General features: G+C 37.2%; 2 protein-coding genes across 3 annotated transcripts in view; one reads left to right on the top strand and one right to left on the bottom strand.

Annotated features, from left to right (window-relative positions):
* ALKBH4 (alkB homolog 4, lysine demethylase) overlaps nucleotides 1-2,587 on the bottom strand; it is a 3,705-nt gene extending 1,118 nt beyond the window's left edge. The window contains exons 1-2 of one of the 2 annotated variants that reach the window (XM_072429581.1): nucleotides 2,450-2,587; nucleotides 1,459-1,653 (exon numbers count right to left, since the gene is read on the bottom strand). In XM_072429581.1, coding sequence (XP_072285682.1) covers nucleotides 1,459-1,653; nucleotides 2,450-2,551 — 297 coding nt within the window. In that variant the 5' untranslated portion in view covers nucleotides 2,552-2,587. The remainder of the gene's footprint in view (nucleotides 1-1,458; nucleotides 1,654-2,449) is intronic. The other variant, XM_072429589.1, reaches the window with a different exon arrangement.
* LRWD1 (leucine rich repeats and WD repeat domain containing 1) lies at nucleotides 2,484-18,616 on the top strand. The gene is made up of 16 exons (XM_072429568.1): nucleotides 2,484-2,741; nucleotides 4,950-5,076; nucleotides 5,381-5,615; nucleotides 6,008-6,127; nucleotides 7,462-7,614; nucleotides 8,737-8,829; nucleotides 9,117-9,461; nucleotides 10,705-10,831; nucleotides 11,284-11,369; nucleotides 12,524-12,731; nucleotides 13,250-13,322; nucleotides 13,830-13,970; nucleotides 14,760-14,863; nucleotides 15,787-15,939; nucleotides 17,076-17,194; nucleotides 17,968-18,616. Exons 2-16 carry the CDS (start codon nucleotides 4,997-4,999, stop codon nucleotides 18,106-18,108), a joined length of 2,178 nt encoding a protein of 725 aa, XP_072285669.1. The 5' UTR covers nucleotides 2,484-2,741; nucleotides 4,950-4,996; the 3' UTR covers nucleotides 18,109-18,616.
* Nucleotides 18,617-21,976: the final 3,360 nt, after the last annotated feature.

The raw sequence follows: 21,976 nt of genomic DNA, 5'->3' as shown, positions 1-21,976 counted from the left end.
GGGAAAACAAATGTTGTCCTCATCTAACCTATGTAGACTGACAGTTTGCACAGATCAGGAAAGATGACCCTGTTTTTAATAGATTGGAAATAAAGTGGACCTATCACAGCAGTAAAGACTGATAGGGGAAACGTCACTTTTATTTCCTATTTTTTGTTTTACATTTGCAGGAAGACATCACCGATCTAGCATCTGCAGAGTTCGGGTGGCATGAGGAATAACTCAGAAAGAAGAGGGCAGCATTCGTCATTCTGTCCAGTGTCCAGTAAAGGGAATCCAAATAGAGAGGTGCGGAACTAACTGGGCCTGGTTTGTGTGTGGATTGAGGGCTTTTTATTGGTAAAGGTAAGTGATTTTTTGTTTTTGGTGAAAGTTCCACATTAAAACAATGACTCGTTCTGCCAATTGTTAAAAGTGCATGGCAGTCACAATAAGAAATAGTCCCCGGGTTACAAACGAGATAGGGACTGTAGGTTTGTTCTTAAGTTGAATTTGTATGTAGGTTGGAACAGGTACAATATTTTAATAAATGGAATTAGGACAGATGTTTGTCTCAACATATTATTAGACAGTGTGGTGTCAGTTACTGTATAAAATCCTCACTGTGAGCTAATCACAAACAAAGCAAAAAAAAATCTTTATGGAGCCTAGGCATTCATTACCTTCTGGAACTAGCTGTGCTTTGATATGCAAAAAGAAACAACTGCAGAGTTTGTCATAAAGAGTTACAAGAGGTTGCAGAAAGATCACCCACACAACCTCAGCTGTGTTTAGCAAAAGATTTCTTCTGCAAGTCATGCAAACCGCCCCCTCCCCCTTCAAGCCTCTGTCCTGCACACAGCGATCAGGGAAGCCCCGTACGTATCTAGGAGGCATCCCTATGTTGAATGTCCTTAATCCACGGACTACCTGTACTATATATTTTAACAAATCTTGGGCGAATTTAGGGCAAATTGACAGGAAAATAATTTATAAATACACCTGGTGAACTCTTTGATAATCACTGGCAACTTCCACTAAATTATATAAAGGTACGTATGAATATAAATAGTATATTAGGACAACCGTCATACATAATGAGATTCCTTAGACTTTATTTATAAATTATTCCGGTCAATCTGTCTGAAATTCGCCGAGATAGTCGAATCTCTCTACACTTCTCATTTCAGTTCCTATTAAAACAATGGCTCGTTCTGCCTAGTGGCCAATCTGAAAAGTGCACCGATGTCACAATAGTAAATGCTATCTGTGTAGGAGAAAATTATGAATGAATCTAGAGCGAATTGACAGGGTAATCATTTATAAATCGAGCCCTTTATTTTTCAAAATGTTCTCATTATAAAAACACCAAAACAAATATTTAATTTATTATTGGAGCACTTTGAAAATGATTAAATACCAACTGAATGCTGCAAGCAACAATCCAGTTGTTCCCTCTAGAAAGCTGTCTAAACTTACTTGCTTTCTGCGACCAGACTGTGAGAGCCTCCACTCATCCTGGTCCATAATTTGTACCATTTCTCTTTCCTCATCTTCTGTTACAAAATCTTCTATCAAACACACTCCAGGGAATGGGAACCACCAGCCAGACAAATCAGTGCTTTCCACTCCCCGAGCTATGCCTTTTGTAGGGACGTAGATGAATGGCTTGGTCTGCAAAATAACATTAAAAATATATCATATTTTATATGAACAAATATTTATATTTCTTCTTCTTTTTGGAGGAGGTTCCCTCCCCTTCTGTCTTTACCACCGCAGTAGTAAAGACTAAAAGGGAAACCTGCAGCTTCCTGGGATACTTTCATCACATATACATGGGGTTTGGCTCTGCTTCATCTATTGTAAAAAAAATAATGTTTGATCTCATGCAAGTGCAGCGAGATCTGAATTGTTTTTTTTCATTGTTATACATTTGGAGGAAGACACATCACCCAATCTTGGATCAGGAGACTTCAGGAAGAATCTGTAAGAAAGAAGATGGTGACATTGGATGGAACAGTGAGCCCCGCAAAGAAAAGGGAAGCTTGGACTCACATAGACCGAGGGCTTACAAAAAAGTGATTTTTTTTTTTTTTAATGAAAGTACCATATATATATATATATATATATTAAAATGACCATTAAAAAAAAAATCTGATTCTGAGTAACCATAATTGACAATCAATTTGCTCAGTGTGCTCATTCAGAAACATAACCAAAACTGACCGCTAGAGGACGTTCACATCGAGCCCTGAATGTCTGCATCCTAGTGCTCTAGCTTTCATTTTTGGGAGGACACTCTGCTGGCTGCTCCCGGTTTGAGATTTGACGGATAACAATAGCGCCCTCTAGAGATGTCCTTGTTATAACTGCAACTAAAACCAAACCCGCAAGTACGGTGACCATCTCTTCCCACCCACCAACATAGTGTGCTAAGCTATACCGAATACTAATATGCAGGAGTCAGTACCTTCTGCAGCTCATTGGGTAGCTCCCTGTCTGTACACTCACACAGCAGGCAGGATCGGATGCCTTTACACCCGCAGCCTGGTAAACCACCACCGCCAGCCATATGGAGTAGCTACAGGACGGCGACACTTCCGGTAGGGGAGTATTTTCCGGAAGTGACGACATACCGGCGGGAGCTGAAATGTTGATGGGTTAGAAAAGTTTTGCTGCAGCACGGAGGAGGTGGCTTGTTATACCGAGGGTCACATTGTTTTTGTTATACCGGGGTCACGCCGCACACAGGAGGGAGCTGAGTGAGTATAGTCACATAGAACGCTGATTATTATATCACTGTGTATTAGGTAACCTGATAGATGTAATGTTTGTATCTCTGCATGGTGTCATGTGGCCAATAAGGGAGCACATATCATTATTAATAATCAGGATTTAAATAGCGCCAACATATTACACAGCGCTGTACATTAAATAGGGGTTGCAAGTGACAAATACAGACACTGGGGGGAAGGATCCTGGCCCGAAGAGCTTACAATCTAGGAGGTGGGGTAAGTATCAAACAATAGAATGGGATCTACTCACATGTTTTTTTTTACATATTCTCCCCCATTGTACCCCAGATTGTAATATATATATATATATATATATATATATATATATATATATATATAATGTATACATTGCAATACACAGATCATCCACCATCTTTACTAATCTGTAACTAATATTGTGTAAAATATTGATTTATAACTGGTGATTGGTGTACCCCTGCGGTGCTTCTCATTGGGGTACCAATAATTCAGGAATATAAATACAGATTTAGGTATAAGAAAATATTGCATTGTTTTTCCTGAATCAGATACCCTTAATGGCTATACCTTTGATAATTTGGAATAGAAAAGAAAACATAGTTGTGGTGTTCTGGGTAACAATATACACATGTTATGGGCTACATTGTGACCCATACAGGAGCACATAGATCAATACAGCTGAGAATTACCTTTATAATTTATTTGGAAACTAGGAATAGTGTAGGAATAATATATAAAATAACACTAGGAATAATGTTTAGATTTGGAGGCATTTATGCATCAAAAGTTTATTTTTTGTTTGAGCAATATAAATTCACATTTTCTGTACAGATACTATGATTTAATGCACAGAGGTGAATAAAATATACACGTCTATTACACACTTACTAATTGAGCCTAGCTGGATAGTGCTGTCCCTGCACCCCTGCATTTGTGCATAATGATAAAACTTGTAATTTTAACATTTGACTATGGTAGGGACATTAGATTGTGAGCCCCTTTAAAGGAAAGCTAATGACATGACTATAGACTTTGTACAGCACTGTGAATACTGTGTAATAATATTAATTTTACACCTGCACTCTAATGCATCCCTATGGAGTTAGTCACAGTTAATGTAGCTGGACACCTCCTGAATGAAACAAAATGTAATTTCTGTTAACTAACTCCAGACTAGAGTAGTGTTAGGGTATATGTTTACGATACATCAGCAGGTCTATTAATAATCTCTAAATCACTACTATTGAAAACTTTCATTTCTGAATTGTTCTCCAGCAGACATGCAGAATATCATTCACTTTATAATCCACCTTGTGAATCATTTGTTCTACTAGAAATGATCAGGTGCTTCTACATTTTTACCTGTATATGTGCTGCTGGATATTACATGTTAAATGAGATCCTCAAAGGACAAACCTAGATGAGTCGTAGAAATAAAATGGCTTAGAGATGAATGCTGTATGTTGCCTTGTGTGTCCAAATAATCCCCTTCATTTCCTCTTCTATAGAGCGAACAGAACAGTGCTTATACACTAATACAGAGCATCCTTGTATTCTCTATATTCGTGGAGAGGCGGTGAGCCCTGTACACGTCATAGATTACGGTCACTGGAACAATCTTTCATAATTGGATATCAAATGAGTGCAATAAACACAGTACTGTTCTATTCTAGGAATAGGGGAGGACAGACAATTGGCAGCCTGCTGAAATTTCGTCAGTAGGAAAGTACAGCAGTTGTTGGCCGTTCATTGATTCTGCCAGGGCTTGTTTTTTACCTGACTGATCATCTCATGGGAAGATCATCTAGTATGTGTGTGTAGCTTAACAATGTTCATATATAGCACTGATTCTTGGTGAGAGGTCTGTCTTTGTCAGTCAGATGCTGAAAATAAACTAAGCAAGTTTGTGGCCAAAATTGTTCGATTACACGACAACTTAACTGAATAACACAATCTGTCACAAACTTTGGTTTTCTTTAATAGAACCTGTTGGTTGTCTTGAGCCTGATCCTTTGTCTTGATTTCTTTTTGTAAACCTTCCATATCTTCACAACCATATTTACAAACAAATAACAGATAATGGAATTTGTTCATCGGGAAAATCCCCTTTGTACCACTTTGTGATTAAATTCAGTATTAAATTAAAGTTTGACACTGAAGCCTAACATTGCTTTCATTTGTACCCTTCTTAATTAGGTAACAGCATCCATTCTCTATTTGCGAAAAACTGGCAGACAAGCACAATGCCAAAATTAACAACAGAAATCCTATTAAAGAATGGCCTTCCAGAATCCAGCCACCTGAAGAATCTGAAGACACTCAAGTAAGTTTTATCATTATGTGAATAAAGTGAAGTGTTCACTTGCTGGGTGGGAATAAGCTGTAGGCGGGTGGCAGCCCCTGTATTGTGAACCACCTAAAAACAGCCGGGTGGTTACTGAAAAGTGTTGGGTGGTGCGCCCTACTAAAAGAGGTTGGGGAGAACACTGAAGTGTATGAAAATGTTCTATTTATAAATCGCCAATGTTCCCTGTTGGTGATCATTTGAGATTTAAACTGATTCCTAACTGCTTATTACTATATCATTCATATTTAATGTGGTTATTTGTCATTTTATTTCTTTTCAGCTTGTCTAAAATGCAGCTGGAGACCAAAGACATAGATCCAGGTCTTTTTTCTGAAATGATAAATCTTGAAGAACTGAACATCTCCGAGAACTGCCTGTCTGAAATCCCAGAAAATATCAGTCTTCCCAAACTAAAGGTCCTAAATTTCAGTGACAATCAGGTTGAAGATGTTACCCCTCTACGACGCTTTCCTGCCCTGGAGGAAGTCATGTATGAAGAAAACCTATATCTGACAGTAAGTGAATGGTTTACTGCCTAGCAAAAATGAGCTTTTTGTATAGCAAGTGACTTTGTTGTCCACAAGGCACATAACCCAGAACCTGCAAACATATAGGCGCTTTAACTTTTTTTTTTTTTTTTTAACTTTCCTGATCCACAAAGTTTTTCCAGTATTTTAACCCTGAATAATTGCTGCCAGGGGGTTAGCATTATAGGCAGTCAGATGAAATTTTCAGAATGATGTTAGAAGAAGCAGTCAATAAAAGCTGTACGTTACTGAGCCCTCGCTTTCATATACTTAAGTAGGCTACTTTTCCTAGCTAGGTATTGGAATAATTAACACTTTTTCAAGCTTTCAGTATATTAAGCACTTTTATGAATGTTTCTCACATTTTCTTTTTAATTTAGGTCAGCGATAATTACAAGGTGTGCTGTCTCCTACCTAAGCTGCGACGACTGAATAATAAAGATATAACATGTCTGGCCAATCATGTTCGGTTTGTTAACCACAGAGAATTGAGCTCCAGGGTAAGTGCATTGTTTCTAGAACACATTAGCAAGCACTAGACAGAGAAAAGGCATAGAAAAGTTTGCAAACTTTTTAGACTATGTATTGACTTTTCTTAGTAAATGTTGGAAACTTAAAACTGAATTTTAATTTGCTTATATTTTGGCTTTACTGGTTTCTTCCCCTTCCTCAGCTGTATGCCAAATACATTTTTAAATACAAACTTTTTGTTTTCCTAAATATTTTATTTTAAATTTTGATGATGTCATCACTAGATCTCTAAGACAGAACCAAAAGTGTGAGGCCAGGAAAAAGGACAGGGCACGAACAATAGGGCTGGGGAGGAAAGGGGGAGATGATATGCTGAATGCCTTCTAGCCCAGTGGTCGCCAGCTGGGGGTCTGCCAGAACATTTTGGGGGTCCGTGGCTCTGGTCAGTGCACCCCCGAGCTGGGTCGGGAGAAGGACCCCGCTGGGGGAACGCACAGGCCAGAACTGCACACCTTGTACCCCGAGCAGTTTCCAGGCTCAGAGAGGTGGGCCGGCTGTTTTCCTGCACACATCCCATCCACTTTCCCATTGCAGGCTTAGATCTGCGATGGGATAGTGGCGGGGTTATGTCAACATGACATCCCTCTGGGGGAAGTTTCCCCCCATTTGAGTGACACCTGGCTCCCCGCACATGCGTGGTCGGGAGCCAGTGATTTTAGTGGTTCGCAGACCTGAAAAGGTTGGTGACCGCTGCTCTAGCCAGTTAGGAAGATGGGCTCCATCTGATTTGCAGCAGCTTTTAATTCAGCTTACAGTGTACAGGTAGACCCCGAGTTAGGGACATCCTAGATATGAACGGGGCTTCCCTGCTCGTTCGTGTGCAGGACAGAAGTTTAATGGGTGGTTCGCATGACTTGCAGAAAAAGTCTGTTGCTGTTCTGCAACCCCTTATAACTCTTTAATGACCAAGACAAACTCTGCAGTTTTCTTTTTGCACATGAAAACTCAGCTTGCTCCAGAAGTTAATGAATGTCTAGGCTCCGTATTTTTTTTTTTTTTTCATCGGTTCTTATTCCATTTATTAAAATAATGTACCTGTTCTGACTTGCATACAAATTCAACTTAAGAACAACCCTTCAGTCCCTATCTCGTGTGTAAACCGGGGACCACCTACCTGTACAGTGAAATTGGTGTTAGTAATTTCAGTACAAGAGAGGCGCCTGTACAACTGTGCTAAGCAGGAAATCACCTTTGATTATTTTTATTCTATTCATTTGAAACACTCTTATGCTACATTAAACATTTGAAAATGAAACCACTGATTAATGTAAGGTAAGCATATGTTTTTAATGTTATTTTCCAGGTTGAAATCTACTGGGAGAAGAACTACAAGGACAAATTGCCCAGTGAGCCCACCCCAGCTGTAATTAAATCTGTCAGTAAGGAGTTTCTGAAGACTGTAGCAAACCATGTAAAGTATGGTCCTAACTCTCTCAAAGACTTCACCAAGTGGAAAGTAAGTCTTTGTACGTAATATGTTGGCGCTATATAAATCCTGTTTAATAATAATAATAATAATCACAGTTGCTGTGCAGCCTAAAACTAAATTTCTCAAACAAGTGTGTATCTTGTGTCTGTGTTTTTTTTATTGTTTGCTTGTGAGCCAGGCTGGATCTGAAGGGAGCTTAAGGTAGAAACTATGGTAAGATTCAGGTACTTTAGTGGTGCCTATAAGTACCCAAATTAGTCTTTAAATGTATCTCTTTGAATCTCTGCTTAAATTGTAGGGCTTGTTTTGTCATTATTGGGTTTAAAGCTGACAGCAATTCTGGAGGTGATTGATGTCAATGACACCAATGCTAAGAGCTAAGGTTCTGAACATTCACCATTTATGGGGTTTTTATGTGTCCACTGACACCAATGCTAGGGGTCATTATATCACTCCCTGATACAGTGAAGATAGTGATCAATGATCCTGAGATATGATATTGCAGTCTCTGACCGCAATACTGGGAGTTATTATACTACCTGATACCATTCCTGCTGGATATTATTATAGTCAGGGACATCAATGCTGCTGCTGATTATTTCTGATGTGAGCTAATATTGCACTTCAAGAACACCAATGCTGGGGATTATTACTGCAGTCAGCAACAACAATGCTGGGGGATTTAAATTACACTCATGGACATTGGTGCTGGGGGCTATTATTGTGGTCAATGACACCAATGCTGGGGTCTGTACTTGCAGTTACAAAGTCCATTATTGTTGCAGCCACTGACACCGGTAATGACTCCAACTTTTTCTTCAGTATGCATTGTTGTACATGCTATAGGATTGAAATTTTTACTCAAGTTCTACACATAGAGGAAGGTTCTCGTTTGCTTCCTGTAAAGAAACTGGACAGATAGATGGAAATTAAATGTGGTACAAAGTGAACACTTTTTAATGACTTTTAACCCTCACACTTGTACGTCCACCCCTTACCCAAACCAGGCTTTTTTGTTCTATTTTCTTGCAAAAACGATTGAATTTGTTTGTGTGTAAGATAAAACACACGCGCGTGCACACACATACACATACTTTTTGATATTGTTCTGTTTGTTACAGCAAGCGTTCTTTTTTTCCTGTCACACAGGTGAATATATTAGCAGAGGAATTAATATCTTCCTTGTTGGGTAATGAGAAAATTGATGCTGAACCAGAACCTGCAAATGATGATAAAACAGAGGTAAGCTTTGTCTCTCTGTTTACTGACTGGTGGAGTTTGCAATGAATCATCAGGTTTCAACAATCCACACGCAGACAAACCTCTTTAGTGAGAGATTTTTCTATGTATATTAACTTCTACATTTAGAAAATCATGAATGATAGCAGATAGAAATGGAAAGGGCCTTTTAAAATGTTACAATGCAAAAATGCCGCTGTAACAATGTATATTGTGCTTTTTATATATGTGTCATACCAATAATTAAATTCCTTTAATGTTTGTCCATTTGTTTTATTTCTTTTCTAAAGATCCCAATAACTCCTGGTAAGAAAAGGAATACTAGGGATTCAGACCATGACCTAGGAACGCCTTCAAAGCGTCTCCAGACAAGTGACATACTCGCACATTCATTGTCACCTAGAAAGTTGTCTAGACTTCAAGAAAGCCCACACAAATCTTCCCCAACCAGGAGTAAAGTAAATATAACACTTACCCCAATCAAGAAAAAAGCAAACATTACACCTGTTAAGGAACCTGGTAAGCGTCACCTGTCAACGCCTCAGAAAGTAAGTCTAAGTAGTACCCCATCACAAAAAGGAATTAATGAGGAAAGATCAGCAGACACCGGGAGACAGAAGAGGGAGCTTAAAAAAGTAAGTGCTGCATTTGTTTTTTAATTTATTTTTTATTATTATTAATTTATTTATTTTTTTTTTAATGAAGGGTGTTGGTCAAAAACAAATATTTGATTACATTGCATCTTTTTTCAGGCAAGGGATGTGTAATGTTCACTTCATCTGTAACACTTCTCTACTAGGAGCTCCATGTTGATAATATTTGGTCAACTAAAATATTGTAATTGTTTTCTGAACATGTCCAACAGGTTGATTTTACAATGTCTTCCTTGTCTCCTGGAATGAAACTTTTGAGGTGTCACTAGAACAGAAAGTAAAGGGAAGTGTTCCAGTAGGGATACTTGTTTTGGTGACTACTAAAAGGATTTCTATTTTCTTTTCTAAATCCATGTAAGCAATAAAAACAGTGTTATCTGGGCAGCGAGGTGGCTCAGTGGTTAGCACTCCGGCCTTTGCAGCACTAGGTCCTAGGTTCGAATCCCAGCCAGGACATTATCTGCATGGAGTTTGCAGGTTCCTCCCACATCCCAAAAACATGCAGTTAGGTTAATTGGCTTTCCCCTAAAAATTGACCTTAGACTACAATAACGACATATGACTATAGTAGGGACATTAGATTGTGAGCTCCTTTGAGGGACAGTTAGTGACACGACAATGGACTTTGTACAGCGCTGCCTAATATGATGGCGCTATATAAATACTGTATAATAATAATAATAATAAAAATATTTAAAAATCTATATAAGCAATAAAAACGCCCTAATAAAAAGGGCGCCCTGCTAAAAAGGGTTGGGGAGAACACTGTTTTTATTGCTTTTTTAGTGATCTGTTCTGCAACCTGAGAAATAATTATTTCAGGGAATTTTAGACACTGCTATGTCTGAGGAATTCAAAGGCATCTTCACATATTGCCTGCATTCTTAATACTGCAAAATTCAGTTCTTTTTTTTAATGGAGCACATTAATTTGATCGGTTTCCTTCTATAGATTGGGAAATAGGTGAATTGTGCTGATTTATAAATAGATCACCTACTTATTGTATGGGTATTCTAGTTAATTTCTATCAGCAACAGCTATGGATTTTGAAGCACATTTTTATTATATTTGGAAATCATTGGTATTGATATGCACCTTTAAACCGCTATATTTATTTGTACATCCTTCTCAAGAAGGACTTTTTTTTTTTTTTTTTTTTTGTGCTGGATGTATAACATTTTCTAAATGTGCCATGTTAGTAGCTTTTATATTTCCCTATTCTCAGAAAGGATTTGATGTGGAGCCACTTCATTTTCTTCAGTGTCACAGTAAATCGAACAGCAGCGATGATTTTCGCACTCAGCTCTGGTCCTGTGCTTTTGAGCCTTCTTTGGATTCTCTGCCGAGTAAAGGTAAGTAAAGAGTGTAGTTGTAAAGTTACCCTCCTATACCTTAAAGGACTACAGATGTGAAAGTATTATCATTTTGTAAGGATAATACATGCACCCTTCATTGTTTCTTTACATTACTAGTAACAAGACTGATGCCTTCATTTGTTTGGCACATGTAACATCCAGACCATTGTTTCCTGGGGTTGGGAGAAATAAACCATTTTAATAAAAAGTTGTGGTTCTATGCAACACTAGCAGGGTTTCCAAAATGTTTAAACCATTGCTTTTGTTACTTTTGCTGGTGAGCTTGGTCTACATAAAAATGTGGAGAGAAATTTAAAAAAACAATTTATATACTCATTACTAGCATTAATTGTATTACCACAAATAAATAGCAGTATTGCTCCTTTTTTTAGGCTTGCGTTTCACCTTTAAATATTTGATATATATAATAAATTAGTGTCACTTTTCAGTTGTTGCAACGTGTGGAGGAGAGTCCGTTTGTGTCATTGACTGTGAGACTGGAAAAGTTTTAAAGAAGTACAAAGTTCCAGGAGAGGTAGGTGTAATGCTGAATTTGTCACAAATAACAAAACTTGAAATAATGCTTACCTGTGTCTGCATTCTGGCTTTGAGTGTATTGATTTGCAGCAGAGTTGGCATTGGATATTCCTTTACACCATTAAGACTTCTGATCATGTCTAGGAGAAGCCTGGCCTTACAAAAGTAAAAGGATCGTTTAGTTTCAGGCATTGGACCACGTTAAAATAATCAATTTTTTCAAATAATGAATATCCAGCTCCTGGTGTTTTTTAGATTTGTTAGTTGAGCCTAAGTATGAGCGAGCTGCACTAAAGCAGACACTAAAAATCTAAATTGTATTTTACCAAGGGGGCAAATGGAGAATCTGGAATTTTAAAAATGTTAAATGTAGTAAACAGAGCTATGTGTGCCAGTTGAAGACTAAAGGACCACCATTTGCATTGGCAAATTTCATCAGAAGATGGCAGGGACAGGAATTAGTGCACAAATCAGAAGTGATGACCACTGTGACAGACAATATATAAATGAACAAGCATTATTTGGAAGATTGGTATTTAGTTACAGGCTGTCCTTTCCAACACATTACACTTAATACACTGTCTGTCTGAGAATAATTTCAGCAATTCCCAATTAGCAGCACAATTTTATCACAAAAGATATACACCAGTCAAAAAAGAGTTAATATCAGAATAATGTTTACTGCAGACTAATTGTTAACTCATTATAAAACTTGTGGGGGAAAAATAGGGATATAGAACCATATTCCCAGCAAAGTACCCAAATTGTCAAAAAATTTAAATCATTTACTGAAAAGATATAAAACTGCTGTCCTTGTCTTTAGAAAATACTGGTTTTCAGCTGTCATTTGTTTAGTGTGCTTCAGTACTTCTAAATTGCAGATGCAGAACAATTAGTAATGTTAACAAATTATAAGTCCTCACTTTGCCATCTGCATTGGTTCGGGTCAGCGTCTCTAAAAATCTTGAGACAGCTAAACAGCTTGCATTTTCACAAAGAGGTTGGCAGGTCTAATCCTTGTGACATGGTTATTATTGTAAAACGGTAAAGTGTTGGTTTTAAATGCTTTCAGTGTTGACTGTACTATTCAGTACATAAATTCAAAGTTTTAAAATATGTTTATACTTTGCTTCTAAATTTCTCTAATTTTAGGAATTCTTTGCATTGTGTTGGACAACAGTAACCATGATCGGTAACGAGGGGCAAAAGAGAAAAATCAATATTTTGGCATCTGGTGGAAAATACGGAGTGATCAGATTGATGAATCCCAAGGTTAACATGTGCTATGGAGAGATAAAAGCTCATAAAAAAGCCATCTCCATCATGTGTTTCAGCCCTGCATATGACACCTTTCTTTTCAGTAAGTGCTTCTAAACAAAGTCCATCTGCATAGAAATTAGGCTTCAGTAGTATTTAGTAGTTGATTAAATTGGGCTTTAGTAATGTTTTATCGGTGAGGAAACAATCTACTTTTTAGTAGTATGTCATCATTAGGAGAACAAAATTCTTACTCTACCTACCCTTTATCTGAATGCCAAAGCTAATCCACATATGTAATACCACACCTTAATGTACTCATCCTGGATTTGAAACCCAATGAGTTCCACATGGTTTGATTCAAAGACATGATTATTTTAGGCATTTGTTATTTAGGAACTAAATCCAACTCATTCACTTTATGGACATGTGACCCTTAGCTTCCCTGATTACAAATATACTAATTTGTAAGTTAAAGGTTTACTGTAGTGTGTGTCTGTGCGTTTGTTTTTTTTTTTCAGTTTTTTTTACTGTTTACTAGATCATCACATCAGCTTATAAAGTTTACATTATCATAATTTCAAAATTAGTTTATATATTGTCTGTCTGTTTTCATGTAAGCTGGATCCTATGACAAGAGAATCATATTGTGGGATATAGGTGTTCCAGACTGTGAATATAACTTCAGAGCAAGGTAAGCTACACAAGAGGCTACTTTTCATACTGCTAGTTTTTGTTTGCAGCATTATGAAGTGTTTTTACAAAAATCCTTTGGCTTGGATTTAAAACAAAATAAGGACTTAAATAAAGCTTGGATTTAAAACAAAAACTTTGGGAACACACATTATGACTTTTGAATACAATTCTAGCCCCTTTGTTGAAAAGGTTATATAAATTGTTATTTTAAAGCGTCAAATGTGTAGATGTTTCAATGACACACATGAATGGCTTTATAATTTTTTTAAGGAAGGTATTTAAACTGTTGTGATCTAACTGGGTTTCTATGGTTTTCGTGTGTTGTATACAGTTTTAATATGTTGTGTGTGTGTGTGTGTGTGTGTGTGTGTGTGTGTGTATGTTTGTATATAATGAGAGATTTGTTGCTTTGTACTAATCATTGCAACAATGATCACATCAAGTTCCATATTATGTTTTAACGTCTGATATTCAATGTGTTTCTCCTATCTCTGTTGTTATTTAGCCAATTGCTGACAGTGGATGTTCCATCCACCCCTCTGCGGCTTTCTCTGGTTCCTCCTTCCCTGGATCAATACCTGCTGGCAGGTTGTGAAGATGGTTGCTATGTATGGGACATAACACTGGATAAACGCCAAGGAAAATGGTAATAACTACTGCCTGCAGTGCTGGGATTTGAAAGGCAAAAATATATACACACATTTTTATGTCATGGCCATTTTCTGGCAACCAGGTTGTTGTCCTTTTGGTAAACGAGCCCCAGTGTAGTGTTTCTTTGGTAAACTCCATGATGGTAGGAGGAGGTGGCTTACAAATTTATAATCCAGCCTTAATGACATCCATAGCTACAGTGGGCAAAAAAGCATTGCCACCCATGGGGAGGATATGTGGTGTTGATTGCAGGATTACTCACAGAAAATACAACAAACCATGCAAAAAAAGTATTGCATTTTGTTTTTGAGTTTAAATTAATACAAAATATGGAGTGAAAGTAAGAGGGCCAGATGTGATTTAGTCTTTGAAAAATTGGAGCATCTGCCAAGCTTTTATTGTAGTCTGTATCCCCCATTAGGAAAATTTCCAAGGACTTCTTCTCCCAGTGATACATAGCACTAGAAAATAGAGGTAATGGGATTTAACAAAAAAAAAAAAAAAAAAAATATATATATATATATTATATGTGTGTGTGTGTGTGTATATATATATATATATATATAAAACTTAGCTGACCTTTCTTAAATCTAAAGCAAGACACGCCAGGAGATGGTTTTATAAGAGCATTTTACTTTCATTACATTAAGTAAATTGGGTTTATATGCTGTTCAGAAAATACTAGCACTCACTAGCAGAATTTAAATTTCGCAACTGAAATTGTATGTGTTTTTTACGTGTTTTTTTAATGTTAGTTTAATGTTAATTTTTGCCTTTTATTCAGCTCCTATCTTGCAGAGTTCAATTTTCCGATATACAAGAAAGAATCGAAGGACAAGGATTTCCATGTTATAGATGGACTGGCATTTCTAAATGATGATCTAATTGGTGGGTTTGCAGCAGATAATAGCATCACTTTATTTTACTGTAATAAAGTTAGTTTAGCTGTAACATATTGAACTCACATATAGCTCACTTTTTAGGCTTACAGTAGGGCCTTCATACATACAGCTAGAAGGTGTTCACATGTCTGCTCACATATCTCAGAAATACCTGGATTATAACTTCATTTTGGGATCGTGAGTGGAGCAGTAAAAATCTGTTCTCCCTACATGGCTAACATCCAGCTTAATAATATAGATCCATTTATTCCTAACTTCTTACCACTCATTCAGTCAGTATGGCTTTCATTGAGTAGCTTGTATAGAATTGAGCTTGGGTTTTTACAGGTTCACCTTTTTTAAAATAGGAAATATCCCTAGCTTTTTTCATACATGATGGTCCCCACTGTCATATATACTGAACTAGTGGAGGGCATTTGGTTCTTTTGTTACCTGCTTACCATACCCATTTTGGTTATATTTTCTGTTTTTTAAAACATGTAACAGACTAGATTTTAGTAGGGGTATTGTATTCTTTTTATATTGCTCAATTTGTTTCCAGGCCATCATCATGCTAACATAGCAAGCTATTTTATCTGTGCTATGGAAGGTAGAGAAAGTGGATTGAAAAATAAGTAATTAATTTAACCCTTACTGTTTAAGGCACCCCTTGGCTTAATTGATTTCTTGGGACGTTCATATTCTCCTAGCATATGTGCTGGGTGAATACAAATAATTTGTTGCATTCTCCATGATAGAAACTAAATGAAATGTAAAATTTTGACAAAGAGGGTGGTCATCCTTCTGATGACCATAACCTGAAAACTCCAGCACAGAGACACCCTCACTGGATTGTTCCATTGATTTAAGAAACTGATAAGTAGTTACCTCTGTAGCATCCCCTAACATCTAAAATTATTATATTAACAGCTTCTAAAAGTTCCATGCAAGGATCTATATACATTTGGAGCTGGAAGAAGTCTTTTCTGAAACCACGCTCCAAGAACCTGGATGCAGCTGTACTCGCAGAGTTTAAGTGGTCACAGACTGACCTACCATACCTGACACTCACAACCTCATCAGGTACAATACTCTCACACTTCTGTCTGTAACTTTCTATCTATTGGAGTTTTACTTCTCTGTTGGGGGTTTTATGTCTTGAAACTTTAATATTTGCTGAGAACCCAGCCTGTTGGTGATGCCACCTCTGGCACGATAAATATAAGGGAGTTGATTTACTCAGATTGCATGTTTTTTTTTTTTTTTCATTTTCCATTGCTCTCATTCCTGGGGACCGCCAACCGATGAGAAGGTGGTTCATCTGAGTAACTCAACTAACAATTTACTTTGCCAGCATCAGCAAATTTGATAAATTAAAGCATATTTTCCAGAACTTGTAATCTTTAACATGCTTCCTAATATGTTGAATACTTGAACCCTCCTGGCCGTCTGAATAATTAGTATTTTTAAATGTAAAAGCAGTACATGTAAAAATATTAATTATTTTTAATTACCTACCAGCCACATGGTCCCGGCATCTGCGTCCCCTGGCCTACTGTCCCCAACGTTTACATGCCGGGTACGCAGATGCCGAGAGCATCTGTGTAGCCTGACCATGCCCAGGCAACACTGGAGGAGGACGCCACGGGCATTGTGGGAACTTGGTAGGACTTTTAAACGAGTGTGGCTCGGGGTTACCGCTTTTGGCACTGAAAATTAACCCCGAGTCACACTAAGGAATACCGCCAGGGAGGTTAAACCCTGATCAAGCAATTTTTACTGTGGGCATTGGTTTTCTCCTCAAAATTACTATTTTATAATGCATATGTATGCCATGGCTTCATTCTTCCTACTAGGGGTTGGTAAGAAGTTCCTGGCTTTGCCCAGAAAGAAGAGAGACAGAGTTATGAAATAACACATTTATTCAACATATTTTCCCTGGAGACTGATGCACTTAGTACAGTGTAGTTGCAGATTTTTTAGACCGTTCAAATAAAAGTCCTTTGGTTGGGTTGCAAACCAGCTCTCAGCAGCATCTTTGACGTGTTTTGTTTTTACATGTTGACAAATACTTTTCACATTCCTTACAGCAGCCCCAACTGGAGTGTCTCGCTGTAATGGCAATTTCTTTATTTCCATAAAATGAGCAAATTTGATGAATGTAAAATAAAAAAGAAACTTCTCCTCCTATGTATGATTTATGATATTTGTTTTTACAGAAGGACTTAACATTTTCTGTGGTGATGAGGCTGGGAAAGTTTGGATTTATGATCTTGAATCTTGTCGAGCTGAGTTACAGAAAGGAGTGCCGTTTAGTGGTCTGAAAGAACCCACAAAGGTACAGTTTGTTTACATTTTGGGTATAGTAGTATAACAACTAAACTAAGGCAGACATTTCAAATGCATGTTCCACATTTCAGGTACTAAATTGATTTTTAGGCATACTAGAACTTAAGTTTAACAAAAAGACCTTAAGTATGTATTTGAACTGATCAGTGCAAATATTTAGGAAAAGCTTTACTGAGCTACAGAAAAAAAAATTAGCAGACCAAAGCTGAAAGTTTTACAAAAAGATTGGTCCCCACCTTTAGCAGAATGACTGGTAATGAACAACTGTCCCCTACCCGGACATTGGTAAAACATTTGGTGACTTTGGTGGAAGTACCTAATTTTGAGTTAGCATTTATTTCTTACCATTATTGTACAGCAATGCAATTGCCAATCTGTTAATGTGTAGATAAGTACGTGCTGCAGAGGGAAAAGGCACAAAAAGAGAAAAGTGATCTCACCTCTAAAGGTCTAGTGAGACTTGTCTTAATCTTGAGGGAGATCTGTGGCCACCTGGGCTTACTGGAAGTTGGTTGTTTGGTTATCTGGCTATCATTTATCTCTGTAAGACTGGGGACATTTAGTGACAGAAGTGAAGTGGGAGACGGTTCCAGATTTTTATTCTTTTGGAACTATTTACCCCCCTCCCGTCCAAAACAAGCCTTTAGGTTACAGTCTTTATATTACCCCTAGATTGTTGCTCTATATTACCCCTAGGTTGTTGCTCTTTATTAAAGAGAAAACAGTCTAGACTTAATGTTTTTTTTTTTCTCATTTAAACAGGTCATTAACTGGCCAGGTCCCATCTCAAGAAAAGAGAAAATGGAAGAAACGGTCATCAACACTGTGCTTGTAAACTCAGCAAAAGAATATTTAGTTGCCTTAACTGACAAAAATGTCATCGCTATCTGGAAAATTGTTTAATGGTGAAACCTAAAGAAATTATCAATTTTTTTTTTTTAGGATCAGAAACCCTTTCTTTTTATAGACGTTTTTATGGTTCTATTTATAAAGCAGGGAATCTGACATTCCTTCAAACATGGAGAATATTCTTGGTCCATGTTTTTCAATGGCAGTAATTGATTCTCCACCAAAAAAATGTTTGAAGGAATGTCAGATTTACTGTTTTATAAATGGGATGCTTAGTTTTATGGGGAAAAAAATATTGAAAACATTTTTAATAACTTTTTATAAGGTGTACAATATTTTACAAATTTAAATATTTTCATTGTTTTTACCTTGAATGTCAGTATAAAGTGACAGTTGGCAATCCAGAATTTTGTATTCATATCATGACTTTCTGGTTTAGTTCCTGTAAATAATAATTGTTTTAACACGCTAAAATGAATATCACACCTTCTGTAAACATCTAATTGAAAAGATATTTTTTTCAGATTATTAGATGGAAAATAAAAAAAGGTTTATTTTTTCAGATTTTGCTGCTTCTTGTAATTACTGAGTGTCACTTTTAAAAGTTAAAGACTAACTAACTCTGGGCTTAATATACCTCTTCCCATTCTCCACCCCCTTTGGGCCATGATTTAACTATTAATATACGTAATGATCAGTTACCGAGATCAGTTTGAAATCTGGTTGAAATGATTGTACACTCAATTGTTTGGCCGTGCACATAACAATTTGTTCATTAGAACAATCATTTTGATAAACTGTATTTATCTGCAAAAATCTCTTTTTACTAAATCATTGCTTGGGTCAAAAAATGATCAACTCAAAAAATCCATGCTTGCAAAATACAGAATCGTATTTTCTTTAAAATAAATCTTTTAGTTTTTTAAAATATTAATTGGTTAAAACATGAGTCTATTAACTCCCTAACACTCCCAAACTCTGCATCTATCCACTACAATTTTACATGTGATTGATATTAAAATAGTGAACAGCTGCTCCACAAAAAATAAAGGTGAACCTGTGTTTACTTTGATCACCCAATCATGTTAGAGAAATTTTAAAAGCAGGATGTTTGCTTGGTTGATTAATGATGAATACAGTTTTATCTTAACCTAACTTTCAGTTTGTGAACAGTCTTTGTTCATTTTTGACTCACTTTTGACGCACTCACTATGGTAGCCCCAATCATTTGTAAGAGAATTTGAAAAAAAAAAAAAAAAACAGGATGTGAGTTGATGTGTTGTCCTATCCCTATTCGGACCTGGTGAAGTTTAAAAGCAGAAGTAACGTCGCAAAAACAATAATATCATTTTTTTCACATTTTTTAATAGAATGTGGAATGAAAAATGATTACTGACTAGTTACATAGGCTATTTATGTCTACAATTACTATGCTGTAAAAAATGTGCCTAGAACTATATAAAAGATGAAAGTTCTTATGAAGTAAGCACTTCTCAATCCTGCACCACCACATTTACAGATAGTTGGGGTCCAAGCACACTGGTGCTTTGGGGTAATCAGTGTTTCACCCAAGCCCTTTTAGCCAGGAACACCCCTCGGCTCTTTTCAGAGGGCACCCGACTGTTTTTGGGTGGTTACTGAAGAGTTGGGTCACAATACAGGGTCTACCACCTGCCTACAGCTTCTCACCAAGCTTAAAAAAAATTCTGGGGAGAATACTGGGTAATGCATGTTTGTTTAACGTGTGTAGCTTTAGTCATTTGAAAGTACTACAACGTATTATACCCAGACATGCAGCATTTTAACTCGATGCTCAGGTAAGGAAAATCAATGATAACTGGTTTGCATGTCGTTTCTTTGTGTTGTGGAAATGCTCATCACACTAGTGTGAATGGCTCCTCACAGAGTCATTGGGACTGACTATGTTTATGTTGTATTTAGGCCTTCAAAGCAATTTAGGTAGAACGATAGACATGGCCATCCCTTATTAAGGGACAAGGGAAGGCAGGGTTCCAGCCATACAATGTACCCAATGCCCATCTTTTCTGATAGCCTGGTATTACAATGTAAAGCTGGGTACACATGTCCAATGGTTCGGGCCCATCGTCCGAACGACCATCCTGGCGGATTCACGGACGATGGACAACGAACGATCCTAATGCAAGGGAAGGGGGAGAATGCAGAGTGCCGCTCCGTCGTTCTCCCCCTCCCCTCTCCATACAGCAGTACGCTGCTGTATGTATAGCACTCGTTCATGCAGTCCTTAGTTGTTGAAAAGGATCGTGAAAGATCCTTTCCAACAACAATAATTGCACGTGTGTATGTATCTTTTAACTGTTCAGCTAAAGTGAGCCTGGGGAGGAGGCATTACACTGTTATTCCACTAATGAACCACTCAACTAGCATTTTTTAAAAGGCTTTTACAAAATAAGATTGGTAAATGCATTTGAGGTGACATTAAGAATGAATGGCAACCCAGCGAGCCAACATGTATTACCAACACACAAAAAAATGAATGCACACCTTTGCAACACATGCACACTTTTCCACATTTTATAAAAAAAAATGTCCCACATTATACCTCCAGGAGTCCAGGAAACAAGTCCCACACTATGACCCATCACAGAGGTCCAGTCTCAGCATTGGGGGGGGGCATCCCCTACCAGAATCAAGCTGGCTTATCTCACAGGTTGTATTTTATGAAGTGTTTTATGTTGTGTCTATGCTGTCCTCTCTTATATTTCACAGTAAAAAAAAAAAAGTGAGATTAAAATATCATGATAATGAAGACGCTAATCTGTAATAGATGTGCACGTTGACACTGAGCTCCCTGAGTCTTGCCTAGACTCGCACCACTCTGTTTCCTTTGCATAATTCCCTAGGAATTAATATTAGTAATATTCATCTCCATGACAGACAAGTGCAACAGAGCTTTACAGAGAACACCTATAGGTGCTGTCACTAAATAAATATGAAGGAAATATGTTGTAACAATTTCAGCACAAACTGATAACACCCTCCTAGTTCCAGGTGGCCCCTTCAGTGGTCTGATGGCAGCACTTGACATATGAAAAATAGCAAATAATCCCTGTGTTATTTTGGCATTGCCAAAATGGGTTCAGGTATTAAAGGGCATGGTGATTTAGGTTGCCAAGTAGAGGCATCATCACTCCAAAATGACATGGGTAGCACAACTTTTAAATAAAGCACTGGTCCTTACACATTGTCTTCTGCTAATCATCTTAAAAAGGAAGTACTGCTGAAAAAAACAACTCTTGTATAATCATATTTAAAAGCTAATTTGGGTTCTGTCATTGTAGCGCTACATAAATTTAAATAAAGACAGATATTTAAAACTTCAGTAAATGCTCATAAATCAATCATTGTGGTATTATTATACCTGTACATGTATTACATGTAGATATTTTAAGGTATCTTTTAGGAGTCCCTGGGTTTAGTTTACTATCTATCCCTCACCATTGTAATCCTGTGTGTAGTAAAAGGGAACCTGCCATTGACATTCTATCACTCTGGTACTGAACAGGAGAATCTTATGAGCAAAGCAGGGACGAGTTGTATCTATAAAACTTGTTTAATTGTTATTTTCTCACAGAGGGCTTAATTTATGAAACAGAAAATTTGACATTCCCTCATATATTCCCTCGTGGGAATATATGTCATTGAAACACATGGAACATGAAGAGTCCCAGGGAGATGTTTGAGGGAATGTGGTATTCCCTATTTTAGGCTGCATACACACGCTCAATTATCATTGGAAACAATTTTTCATGAGCGTTTCCAGTAAAAAAAAGACTGTAAGATCTCTGTTCTATGGAGAGGGGAGAACAAGCAAGTGGTGCCCTGCTGTGCTCTCCTCTCTTCACTTTTATTGCCATTGTTCATGGATTCACCAGGACGGATC

The sequence above is a fragment of the Pyxicephalus adspersus genome, chromosome 1, assembly GCF_032062135.1.
Source record: "Pyxicephalus adspersus chromosome 1, UCB_Pads_2.0, whole genome shotgun sequence".
Classification (NCBI taxonomy): Eukaryota; Metazoa; Chordata; class Amphibia; order Anura; family Pyxicephalidae; genus Pyxicephalus; species Pyxicephalus adspersus.
This window is presented reverse-complemented; position numbering and strand designations above follow the sequence as displayed.

Coding starts and splice junctions, on each gene's coding strand:
- LRWD1 (XM_072429568.1), top strand. CDS start 4,997: ATGCCAAAATTAACAACAGAAATCCTATTAAAGAATGGCCTTCCAGAA. Junction 7,615..8,736: donor AAGACTTCACCAAGTGGAAA/GTAAGTCTTTGT, acceptor CCTGTCACACAG/GTGAATATATTAGCAGAGGA. Junction 15,940..17,075: donor GACACTCACAACCTCATCAG/GTACAATACTCT, acceptor TTGTTTTTACAG/AAGGACTTAACATTTTCTGT.